The sequence below is a fragment of the Electrona antarctica genome (assembly GCF_951216825.1).
Source record: "Electrona antarctica genome assembly, chromosome: 17".
Lineage (NCBI taxonomy): Eukaryota > Metazoa > Chordata > Actinopteri > Myctophiformes > Myctophidae > Electrona > Electrona antarctica.
In genome coordinates this window covers 44312984-44326654 of record NC_136798.1, presented here as the reverse complement: position 1 = coordinate 44326654, position 13671 = coordinate 44312984, and the positions used below count along the sequence as shown (strand labels likewise).

At 42.1% G+C, this 13671-nt stretch overlaps 1 protein-coding gene across 1 annotated transcript in view; it reads right to left on the bottom strand.

The window, feature by feature from the left end:
* Positions 1-13671, bottom strand: part of allc (allantoicase) — a gene marked incomplete at both ends in the record, with an annotated part of 37657 nt that overhangs the window by 14494 nt on the left and 9492 nt on the right. The window contains 5 exons of the mRNA XM_079526464.1: positions 7872-7980; positions 9145-9218; positions 9479-9634; positions 10876-11008; positions 11096-11175. Of these exons, the coding sequence (XP_079382590.1) occupies positions 7872-7980; positions 9145-9218; positions 9479-9634; positions 10876-11008; positions 11096-11175 (552 nt within the window). The remainder of the gene's footprint in view (positions 1-7871; positions 7981-9144; positions 9219-9478; positions 9635-10875; positions 11009-11095; positions 11176-13671) is intronic.

Sequence of the window (13671 nt, the reverse complement as noted above, 5' to 3'; positions counted from 1 at the left end):
GCCATTAAACACAGACACAAGACAAACGCAAGACAGGTGTCTTGAATTTGTGAATGCAGCCCAGTAAGGGCATATAGGGTCGATCCCACCTGCTCACCTCCGCCCCACCCCCTCCTGGTACTGCGGACATCTTGGAAACTAAACACAATATAAACAAAGGGAGAAGGGTGGGGCCGAGAAGGGCCCTTATTTGGTGTGAATAGGTATTTTATGATTTGTATATATTCTGTCCTTATGTCCTATGGTAGCCTATTATGTAGTATGTAGTTTATGATTTGTATATACTTTTTGTTTTGGTTTTATGTCCTGTTATTCTACTGTTAACCCATTTGGGACTATAGTTGATGGTTCCCGCCCATAATGGTTTAATCTTCCGCCGTAGTCTGAAAACCCACCTTTTCAGACTCCACCATGGCCCATAGCACACCCTACCCCCTTAGACAGCACTTTTTAGACTTAGATAGCATTTGATACAGACTTAACTCTTTGAGATATTCATGGATTTCTATATAGTTTTTAGACTTCTCAATGGCAGAATGGCGTTTTTGAATGATTTATTGAAAATTCTCTGTTGTGAATGTGTGACAACGAAAGACCTTCAGAGAAAGCTTGGCTTGTCTGCTTCCAGGAAAAAAATGAACTGAGTTGATAAAATGTTTAGTTGTGGTGTTGGAAGCCATTTAAAAGAGCCTGCATTTACACTGGGTAGTGTTTCTAGGACAACAAAAAAAGTTATGACCGGTTGAAGTTTTATTTTCTAAATAACTTTTTTTCTGCTGGGCGTACATAGCCATGCAATATCTCATTTTAAAGGGTGAGTTGTCTAGTTCAATTAAAATAAAATAAAAAGTTTCTCACATGTACCACTGTAGATATTTTGCCATCTATAAATAGCATGGTCAGTCATGATCAATCTGACCTATCCAGCTAAAAGTCCCCCTAGCTCTGAAATGGAACATCATATAAACTCAATTCTTTTTTGGGGTAAAATTAGACATTCTAACGCACATTTTGATATATACCATGTTTACATAGTCTTACCAGTACCGTGTCTATTCATGCATGTATCTCAAAAACCTGTTGTGAAGAAACAGTTTTGATAAAAAAACTCATCCAAGGACATTGTTTTGATATGACTTTGTGCCCATGATATGTATCAAAATATAGACTTGAATGTATACTGTATTATAACAAAAAAATTGGGTTCTTACCATCTACCGTTACAGAGTAAATCACAGTTGAAACTCGCTTAGTCAAACCATAAACCTCAGACTAGTGAACAAAATAGCCTTGACAGGTCTAACTCATTGTAAAAGCTTGTCTTTTATTTTTTATGACTACTAACATAATACAATTATAATAAATATTACAGAAAATAAATAGGCCTACATACAAAACAGTTGTCCCCAAACTCCCCAGTGTCCCCAAACCACTGCATTCCAGTTGTTCTTGACGGTGTGTGTGTGTGTAGGCTAAATTTAAAAAAAAACAACAACTGAAATGAATGAATGCATCCGGTTCAGTGTCGGATAACTCCATCGCAGTCTTGACTCTTCGTCTTCATCATCATCATCATCCTCCTCCTCCGATGCCAGTTCTAAATATATAAAAATAAACATTTAGCTGTAGTCAGCCCGGCCAATAGCCAGTTGGGGGGGGGGGGGGACGTAGGCTATCTGACATCATCGTCATCATCATCATCACACGGAGACACACTAAACAATGTACAATCATGATTGTATACAATATACAATGAATGCAATTATCATGCAAGCTCAGACGTCAATGAAACGTCATACAGATCTTATATAATACGCTACTGTTAGCTTCACTCCCCGTCCCCCCTCCGATCCTTGTAGCAACGTCATCATAACCACGCGTTGCTTCAGTAAACGATGCATGTTTGTTCTCCGTCTTTGTAGACAGTAAATAAAAGGAGCGAACATTACTCTAAAGATCAGATCGCCTATAAGGCACGCTACAATATAAAATACTTGTACTGCCATGCGTGCATGCCTGCTAAGATGATCGCTACAAATAGATGCTTGGATAATTACTACTACTAGTCAGATCATGACGCCAGAATGACTCACCACGATGGCCCCCAGCCATTAGCCAGCACCGAAGGTGCTGGCTAATGGTGTTGGTCGGTGCATTGGTGCTGGCTAAGGGCTGGAGGGGGGGGGTTGGTGTCGATCGGTTGATCGACACCAACCCCCCCCCTCCAGCCCTTAGCCAGCACCAATGCACCGACCAACACCATTAGCCAGCACCTTCGGTGCTGGCTAATGGCTGGGGGCCATCGTGGTGAGTCATTCTGGCGTCATGATCTGACTAGTAGTAGTAATTATCCAAGCATCTATTTGTAGCGATCATCTTATGATTTCTGATCACTATAGAAGGGCATTTTCTACAATAAGATTACCTCAAAACATTCCGGGTTGATCGTCTTCTTCAATGGTTTCCCGGTATAGCTCATCGGACGACGATGGGGAGACAATGAAAAAAGGAGGGAGGGAGCAGCGAGTCTCGCTGTAAGCACTGGACCAGGGCTACTCCGCCTGGAGAAGGCGACTGGGACGCGTATGGATCAATACTACTACCACAAAACTCGCTCAAATAAATAGTACTGCTTTCAACTTTTTCTGCTAGAAAATCGCTCGGGCGAGACGGCAAACAGGCAAAACAATGAAAACTATGAAGACTCCCTCTGCCCCCACTGTTTACAGGGGGTGGGACCAGCTTCCAATGGCAACACGTACACGTGTGTCACGTGACACGGGTTTTCTGGGTAATGTAGTTGGAATATAAGCTCAGGAATTTAAACAGCGCTTCGGAGCATATTAATATGTTTAGATTCATCAAAAACTGTGAAGACGCCAATTGGCGTCATTGATCATTTACGGAATTCTGATGAAGACGCCAATTGGCGTCTTTCATCTTCTAAGGGTTAAGGTGGCCTTACACTAGCCGATAATCGGGCATTTTTTGACGCTCGGGGGGTGCCCGACTCAATCGATCTGCTCGGGGCCGCTCAAAGCGCGATCGGGATCGGCCCGATCAACATCAAGAATGTTTGATATTTGCTCTGCCCCGCTCCGATTATCCTGTAGTGTGTGGCGCTATCAGATTTCAGATTGAAAAAAATCGGCTAGTGTAAGGCCACCTTTATAGCATGTTATGTAGACAGCACAATAATTGCATTGTATGTAGTCATAGCACTTCATAGTATATATGTACAGCATAGTATAGTATATATGTATAGTTTATATGTACAGTGTCATTATATAGATATGTTCTAGCTGCGTTCTTAGCTTACGCATGGTTCTTGATAAATGCTTTTTACATATGTGATGTATTCCCATGCTTTTTGTTCTTGCTTAATGTAAGTCGCTCTGGATTAAGAGTGTCTGCTAAATGCCTAAATTGTAATTGTAAATTGTAAGTGTGTTGTGTTTTGCCCATGTGTTACGTGTTCAGGTATTGTCCATGTGCTTTTGTTTTGTTGACCCACCAAATGACCGGAACTACTTAATATCCACAAAAACATGACCAGAACTCCCACCACAGGACTTAGGAAACCAGAACAATCTACAAAACCTCTGTCTTTACAACTATACGTTTTATTTTATTTTATATATATATTTATTTTATTTTATTATTATTTATTTTTTTTAGTATTATTTTTATTCATTTTTGAATAGCCAAAGTATAAAATCACCCCCTCAAGGAAAAGCACTGACACGAGATGGTCATGGCTATGCGTATATATTTCATATTATCAAAGATTATAGACAGAAATGCTACTAAAACAATGTACAGGCAAGGATGGGGCATGTCTGATCAAATTAATATCAAATATCAAAATAATGAATCAAGTACTTTTAAAACTGTCTTGGGTGGACACGAAATAAATTGATTATTGTTCTAAGTGTTGGAGTTTGGAAGCACTTGTGAGTTTAACGTTGTTTAATACAAGCAGATTCCAAACGCAAATTGGATGAGTGGGGAGTCAATGGAGGGTATATTGCAACTCTAGATTCATCCCATTGTAAAAAAAAAATCTAGAATTGCAAATTGCGGCTAACACTGACCCAAGACTGCATGGGATGCAGTCACGACTCTGTGACCCCCAGACTGCATGTGACACAGTCACGGTTCAAAAGGACAGACGTGTGGAGCGTTGCCAGCTGGCTCCTGTGTTACGGTGTAGAGTTACAGCAGATATTACCATACTACTATCAGACTGGAACCCACCTATGCTTTCTATGGCATAAGCAGCTCCCGGCAGGATCCACCAGGATACACGAAGCTGACTAATTAATTAGAGCGACAGAGAGAGAGAGGAGTGTGTGTGTGTGTGTGTGTGTGTGTGTGTGTGTGTGTGTGTGTGTGTGTGTGTGTGTGTGTGTGTAGGTGTGAGCGTGTGTGCGTCAATTTAACAAAGGTGCAGGCGATCATAAATCAGCAGAGAGTGCTACTGTATGCCGTATTGAAGTGGACTTTGGCCCCAGACTTTTTTTTTTCTCCCTGGAAATAAAAACGTCTGGGTTTCCGAGGCTATACTGGCTGGCTTCGGGTAAGGTGCTGCATGCAGTGCATGGCCAGGCCCGCATTAAAGGAGAATTCCATGCTAGAAGGCTTTCTTACCTTTATTTGTAGTTGTTACGTCCCCAACAAAGAGGTCCAGGTGTTATTTTGTGCAAAAGCGCATTATTGGCTATTTCCCCTAATATATAAGCCCTCAATGAATTTAATTGAATTGAATTGCATTGAATTGAATGGGGCATTGGGGTGTTGTGCTAATTCGCTTATTTCCATTTCCGCAACTTTACCACAAAATAAACTAAACCACGTCGGTATATTCACCGAAACAAAGCCTGGTTTTGTGTTGGTGAACGTATATACTCCAGGCTGGGAATTAATTAAGCCTGGCAGCACCCGTCTCCAGCTTCTCTGTACACCCCCAATACTTTGTAAACTTGACAATTTGGCTCAGTACTTTTTTCTTTTGCCTTGATCTACATCAGGGGTGGGCAACTGGCGGCCCGGGGGCCACATGCGGCCCCCACCTTCACTTAATGTGGCCCTCAGGTTAATGTCAGAATACTGATATAATATTGGTTTCAGCCGTTAAAATTCCACAACATGCAAACATGACCCGCTGTAATTACTTCAGTCTAAATTAGTAGCTCATTGCTCAACACAAGTATAATTAAAGGCATTTGAAACTGCATAAAAATGTAAATTTTCAGGATTCCAATTCAAAAATAGCAAAAAATAATTCAAGATTTAAATTCGAATGTAGCAAAAATAGCCGATCTACAATCTTGTAGATCGGCTATTTTTGCTACGACAGTGAGTGAGTGTGGAAATATAGTGGCCCTCTCCATCGTCAAAGTTGCCCACCCCTGATCTACACCAAACCCCCTTTTGAGAATGTATTACTTAAGCAATATTACACGAGAGGGTGTGGTCTAACGTGATTATTGCCACGACAGTGATGCGGTCAGGAACGAGACGTAGTCGAGTTCCGCAAGCATCACTGAAGTGGCAATAATCACGTGAAACCACACCCTCGAGTGTAATATTGCAATTATACAACAGTTACCCTTAAAACTAAGAAAATCGCTGAAAAAACATATTTTTTCAATGACAGATGTAGTCACTACGACCACAAAGGTCCCAAGAAACTAGCTAAAGCCTAGCCACCGAGTTTGATGCATTCTGGGAGAACAGAGCAGCTGAAATCTTTGTTTTGATTAGGTGTGGAGTGGTGCTCGTTTGAACCACGGCTAGGAGGCTGTTTCAACCAATCAGATTGCTTCGTCGAAACGACCTGTTGTATAATTAAGCATAACACTTTGTCCACGCACTGCCAACGTCCTTTTGTGTGTATATGGTGTAAGTTACAGCAGTTATTACCATATACACTACTGGCTGGGTTTAGGTGTCACAGTACTAGGAGGGAGAGAGAGAGAGAGAGAGAGAGGTCAGCCCGTCAGGCCCCCGGGGGGTGATGGATGACTGAACCTCTAAAAAGAGTCCGGGAGGACATCTCATCCCCGCTCAGCTTGTGTTACTGGCCGTGTCACTCTATCTGCCTCCCTTTAAAAAAAATGTTATGTTCTCTAAGAGAGATGTTATCCGACTGCAGGTCTTAGAAAGAGATGTCAACGTTACCCCGGCTGGGAGGAGCGCTCATCAGGGTCTGGAGAGAGATCTCTGTGCGTGCGTGCGTGCGTGTAAGTGAGAGAGAGAGAGAGAGAGAGAGAGAGAGAGAAACAAAAGTCGAATCGCAGCCAAGTCTATGGACTTTTAATTAGGGATGTCCCGATACACTTTTTTCGTCCCCGATCCGATCCCGACGCCACAACTTCTGTGTTAGCCGATACCGAATACCGATACCGGTGTTGTGATCTCGTGTTGTGTTTATAGCTATCTAGCTATATATACAGCATCTCGTGTTGTGTTTATAGCTATCTAGCTATATATACAGCATCTCGTGTTGTGTTTATAGCTATCTAGCTATATATACAGCATCTCGTGTTGTGTTTATAGCAGACTCCTCACTTTATGGGCAACTCCAAAGCAAACTCCACATGGCCCCAACATTTTATTGACCTGCCATAGTGTCAACCCCTTAACCACTGTGTCGGATCGGTGGTTAGCGCGCCACCGAGTGGCGCGAGTGGCGCTCTACGAACTTGTAGGTCTGCTATTTTGAAAAATCGTTAAAATGTGCCTCAAATCTTTCCGAAAATTGTCATGATTTAGAAAACTTTTTTTTAAAAATTTCGACGTCAGGCCTGAATGGGTTATTGTTCGTTTAGGGCAGGGGTTCTCAACCCGTGGGTCGCGACCCCTCGAGGGGTCGCCAAATTATTTTGGGGGGTCCCCAAATTATTTTCGTTATTATTTAGTTAATGGCTGTAAAGTGAAATTTGAAGAGTTTACATATAGTACACATAGTAATACTGCAACTTTTCATGTGACCAATATACTGTGAATGACTTCATCCTTACTTACCGAGTGGCGCGCTATGAGCTTGTAGGTCTGCTGTTTTTGAGAAATCGTGAACATTTGGCGCAAATCTTTGATATATGGGGGTCGGCGGCCAATTAGACCCTAACCCTTACATTGAAAATGTTTGAGAACGACTGACATAGAAAACATTTTTCAGAAAACTGTCAGGATTTAGAAGACATTTTGTATAGAATCGTCCTCAGGTCAAGTAAGACCCGGATACATTTCTACTTGCAAAAAAGAGATTTCAACCTTACTACTACTTTGTACTACTAGGACTTATGTTAAAAAAAAAACTAAAAAAAAAACTAAAATAAAAAAGTTTAATGAAAATGTTATTTCTGTTATTATATGTAATAATTATTAAAATAATAATAATAAATTAATAATTTACATCCGGTGGATATCTTTCACAATAATACATGATACATGTTCTAGACATTCTATTGATCACACAAATATATGTATTACTGTACATGCATTTTAGTTACTTTTATCAGGGTTAAAGATTAAAGGTCATAGGTAAATTTTGATTAGAAATTGCACTGAGTCCAGAGATTTTGAAGTTGTGTAAATTTGTGCCTCTGTGGGGGGTATTTATATGCAAATATCATGACCAATGGCATTGCAAGACTAAACAATGAACATCAATGATGATGTTTAGGTGAAAAAAGAATAGAAAAAAAAAATTAAGTGATTAATTAAAATAAAAATGTTACCGAGAAGCATCGTTGGGTCTTACCGGGTTAAAGTGATTGGTCAAAAACAACTCTAACTATGACAGTACCTTTAAAGTGATTGGTCTAAAAACAACTCTAACAAAGTGATTGGTCAAAAACAAGTACCTTTAAAGTGATTGGTGTCCACCTCCACCTGGCTGATGACCCCCGGGTGACCCAGGCGGAACACGGCCCACTCGCACCCTGGAACCTGCAGGATGCCTGACTCATCTGCCTGCATGACGCACGCACGCACACACATGCACGCACACAGGTGTGTAGTTACTATGCTGTACTTATGAGGACATACGATACGTATAGCTTGCGTAGCTAGTTCAGTCAGATATAGAGCGTCGCAGTCCCGCCCCCTTTCATGACGACGCCAGGCCCAGGAAATTATTCCCAATGCATTTTTCCCATAGACATTTCAAAAAGTATTTATTTAAAGACCTGTAAGCGTCGTACGAAGCCAACTCGAGTCGTGACAAATCATGACAACAAACACAATATTTTGGACCAAACAAATAATTACAAAGAAGAAAAGCAAGACAAAAAGTGTTGTAACCTGCCGTTTTCTTCTTCTTTCTAATTATCTGTTCGGCCCGAAAAATTGTGTTTGTTGTCATGATTTCTCACAACTCGACGCTTAAAAGGTCTTTAAATAAATACTTTTTGAAAAGTCTATGAGGAAAAAGCACGGAGAATCATTTCCTGGGCCCTGGTAGGGGGCGGGACTGCGACGCTCTATACTCGAGGGGATCAATCAGTGTCATGTAAGACCCACATGTCATTCGCTGACATTGCAATCAGCTGACCAATTGGGCGGGGTATTTGAGCTCACCTAGCCCATATTTCTTCCTGCCTTCCTTCAAGGACTGTCTAAAGAGGACGAGACGCGAAGACCGTACGGGCGACGCCATGTTGCTCCATGGTGCTCCATGGAAGGAAAGAAACATGCGCAGTTGAGACCAAGGAAGCTTGAACGCGGAAGTGTTGGCTGCATATAGCCCATTGCGCGTGTTTCTTTCCTTCCATGGAGCAACATGGCGTCGCCCGTACGGTCTTCGCGTCTCGTCCTCTTTAGACAGTCCTTGCCTTCCTTCTGCAATTGTGCAGGGAGAAAAATGTATAGCAGAGCCGAACGGCAAGATAAAATATCATATGCACTCTATGTATTCTCAGTCTATAATAAATTGTTCAATTTATGTGTGAGTTTTCTGACTGAAAAACATGTACGTTTGCTAATCTTCGGTGTGTAACATCGGCGCACAACTATAAGTATAATATTGGGGAAACTCGAATCCAAACCCCTGTGAGTGCGTGCGTGCGTGCGTGCACGTGTGCGTGGTTGTGGTGTGTGCGTGCGCACAGTGCATGCGTGTGTGCGTGTGTGTTAAACCTTCAGTTCTCTGGGTCGGTCCAGTCTCCTGGCGGTCTCCCATCCATCTGCCATGTTAGCTGCTCTGGCCAGAACTGCATACATACATACATACATACATACATACATACATACATACATACATACATACATACATACATACATACATACATACATACATACATACATACATACATACATACATACATACATACATACATACATACGAAACAACACACAGACGTAAAGGGTGTTCAATAGCACTGATTTATGCAAAAAAAAAAAAAAAAAGAAAGTATAGTAATGTGATTTGCCATGTGTCATGTTACCGAGCCGCCCCTAGTGATGACATTACCAATCATATTGCGGGGATGTCCAAAGTGGGCGTCGCTGTATCCAAGACAGACTCCGCCATTGGTCAGAGCCAGCAGGTCCACCTTGTCCTGGGAGGAGACCGTTGACCAGTCCCTCTGCCCCACCCCATACACCCTGAACCTGGACACGCCTCCATCTGTACACGCACATGCACACATACGCACGCACGCACGCACGCACGCACGCACGCACGCATAGAGTTTATGACTTAGTTACATATTACTGTAATATTATTACTTTTCCCAGTAACGAGTAAAGTAAGTTATTACTCTGCCAAAACAGTAACATTATTACTATTTACTTTGTAAAAACAAAATAGCACATATTACAAGTTACTTTTTTGTTTTTGATTTGTTGGCTGCATGCCGTTTGAAAACATTTCATTTAAAAGGTAGAGAGAGATTGCTGCTTTATTATTTTATAGCCTTTTTGGCTGATTGGTGACTCTTCTTCTTAATTCAAAACAATTGGATTCAGTTCTAAAAGATGCTGACTAAACAGATTGTGTTGTTGTACATTGTTTTTTTTGTGGGTGGGAGAAGTAATATGTAATATAATATAATATCAACCGTTTGTCTTGACTAGGCTGCCTCAAAAAGGTCAGAGACTGTTGCTTTATTTTATTGTTTGTCATTTATGTATACAATTATATATAGTGTCCATTTTGAGATGCTGCAGCCATGTGTGTGCAGTTCAGATTGTTGATGTTGAATTCCAAATGTGGAATATGCAGCAGAAAAAGACGGATGAGAGACTGTTGACTATTTTTTTTAATATCCTGCAATTATTCAGTTTGGCTGATTGGAGACTTCTTATTCCAACGAATTGGATTACAAAAAAGTAATATAAAGTAATATACATGTAACTATATTAGTCTTGATTCCAAGTAATAAGTAATGTAATATTATAACTTTTTCTAATGTTGAGTCTATTAATGACACAGTATAGAGCGTCGCAGTCCGGCCCCTTACCATGGACCAGGAAATGAATCCCAATGCATTTTTCCCATAGACATTTCGTAAAGTATTTATTTAAAGACCTTTTAAGCGTCGTACGAAGCCAACTCGAGTCGTGACAACAAACACAATATTTTGGACCAAACAAATAATTACATAGAAGAAAAACAACAAAAAAAGTGTTGTAACCTGCCGTTTTTTTCTTCTTTCTAATTATTTTTCCGGCCCCAAAAATTGTGTTTGTTGTCATGATTTGTCACGACTCGAGTTGGCTTTGTCCGCGGCATAAACGTCTTTAAATAAATACTTTCTGAAATGTCTATGAGGAAAATGAACGGAGAATCATTTCCTGGTCCATGGTACTGCGACGCTCTATACTGACCAGGGTACATGTTGAGTCTATTAACAACGGTATACTGACCAGGGTACATGTTGAGTCGCAGGTGGGTGACCCTGTGAGCGTGGTCGACCTGGAAGTAGTTGTGACAGCTGTCGGAGTATCCGGGCTTCATCTCCGACACAGGAAGCACTTCCGTCCACGACTCGGACCCGAGCTGAAAAACACACAGCACACGTCACTCTGTCTGTGCGTGTGCGTGCGTGTGTGCGTGCGTGCGTGCGTGCGTGTGTGAGTGCGTTACCTTGGCGACAGCAGCAAACTGGCTGTCGTCAGCGGCCATGCCGGTCCTGTCTCCCTCCAGGGACATGTCTGGAGGGACGTCTAGACAGACAGACAGACAGACAGACAGACAGACAGACAGACAGACAGACAGACAGACAGACAGACAGACAGACAGACAGACAGACAGACAGACAGACAGACAGACAGACAGACAGACAGACAGACAGACAGACAGGGCCTGTTATTATCCACTTGTTTCCACTGTTCCCATGCGTGAAAGTTGGGCACGACTTCCTCTTCCTCTTAGCTGTGCCGACCAAGACTCACTCTTTCCCAGGTGTTTCCTTCGGACTGGTTGCTGCTTGTGACCAGTGTTGCCAAAAATCAAAAATCGCAACCAGCAGCTACCAATGTTTACAAGTGACTTTAAAGGAAAAACAAGCCAAATGTTGCTGACATGGCAACATTGGCCGTGACACTGCAGAATCTCTGCATGGGGATTACATGGTGCTTGAATCCGTTTGAATCAGCTGTGTGGAGGAAGTGAAGCCCCCTTTACGGAAAAGGCGGTGTTGTTCTTTCCCCAGTATAAGCTCCTTGAGAAACAGGTGTATAAGATGGAGATGTCTGTCCATGATCTGTCCAGTGGATTGCAGGATGAAGCTGCAGGTTTTGGTGACCTCATACTCTTTATGAATTTACAGTACTAGCAGAACACATGACATGACAGTTATCAGCCTGTGTATCGTTGCCAGGGTTATTATTGCCCTGACAGCACGCCATGAATGTCCCGTCCCGTCATACAGTAAGTAAGGGCTTATCTGGGCGGCCCGACACACAACTGCATCGTTATATAATAGTAGGGGGGGGGGGGGGGGGGGGGGGGGGATCAAAGTTCATTTCCGTGTTCAGTCACTCAGCATTTTCTTTGGTTCACTTGTCAGTCAGTGTGTTCATCTGTCCCTGGGTCTGCTGCTAACATCTCCACTGAGGTAAGAACTGTCCCTGGGTCTGCTGCTAACATCTCCACTGAGGTATAAGAACTGTCCCTGGGTCTGCTGCTAACATCTCCACTGAGGTATAAGAACTGTCCCTGGGTCTGCTGCTAACATCTCCACTGAGGTAAGAACTGTCCCTGGGTCTGCTGCTAACATCTCCACTGAGGTAAGAACTGTCCCTGGGTCTGCTGCTAACATCTCCACTGAGGTATAAGAACTGTCCCTGGGTCTGCTGCTAACATCTCCACTGAGGTATAAGAACTGTCCCTATGGGTCTGCTGCTAACATCTCCACTGAGGTAAGAACTGTCCCTGGGTCTGCTGCTAACATCTCCACTGAGGTATAAGAACTATCCCTGGGTCTGCTGCTAACATCTCCACTGAGGTAAGAAACACACAAGATAGGCTACTTTACTTGAAATAAACAGAACAACTGCCATTACATATATACCGTTGTAAATAAATGCATGTATAAACTCATTTAACGCTGTTGAGATCTTCGGCAATAATGAATACTACGCTTAGTGCCATTGCCGAAGGTCTTCGGCAATTGGTCTTGGATACGGCTTGGTCTTTTATAGTGTTTTTTTTATTTAGACCAGAAGTGATAGCAACAACTAGTTAGACAGCAACAGCATAACATCCGGTCGCAGAGTTTTGGCTCTTCAAAATAAGGGTTGAATGTGGGAAAATGCTGGCGTGAATTATGTTGAAGTTATTAATATATCGTGACGGCCAAATGGTAATAGCACAAATACTACTACTAGGCATACTACTACTACTACTACTAGTCAATTATTGTAGTGGTGCGCTTAAATTCCCAAATTCTCGACATGTTTAGTGTCGCCCTCACCTATGCTGTGGAGGAATGTCACTATGACGTTGTGACAGCTAATGCATAAAGCTGTAGCTGGCAATATAAGAGGTAGGCAGTATATGGGGTGGGGGGGCATATAGTTGGCTTGCTGTTTCCCTCCCTACCTACTAACAGTGGGTCTGGACCAATTGTCGTGGACAGATTTGTCTGGGTCGCGAGTAAATATATCCCCTTCTATTCTTAATTTCATTAAAAAAAAAAAGTAAACTATTTGTAAAGAATTTCACGAATAGAACAAAAACAAAACAAAAAACCCCCAATTAAAACGAATATAATTTCCACAAATTTTACTTTTAAGCGGAAGTGAAAATAGCCAATGAAGCTCTAGCTCAGGTGTGTCAAACTAATTTCGGGCAATGGCGAAAGGTGACTTGATGAGGGCCGTGACCAGTTGCAACTCACTCGCGGGGCGCATTGGAACTCTCCCTGGATCACCAGTTTGACACCCCTGCTCTAGTTTGTGCCCGGGAGACATCAAATGTATCTTTTGGCTCACGGGCAGTGTTGGGTGTAACGGCGCTATTAATAACGGCGTTATGTAACGGACTACTTTCATTGGTAACGGAATAAAGTAACTACTTAGTTTTGCAATTTAGTAGTTAGTTACCTAGTTACATTTCCAAAAAAGTAATCCCGTTACTATAATGTGTCCCTGTTCATTTTGTTGGCAAGATTTAAAAAATAATAAAGCCCCGACTGCCCGCGGAGTCTATTTCTCCTG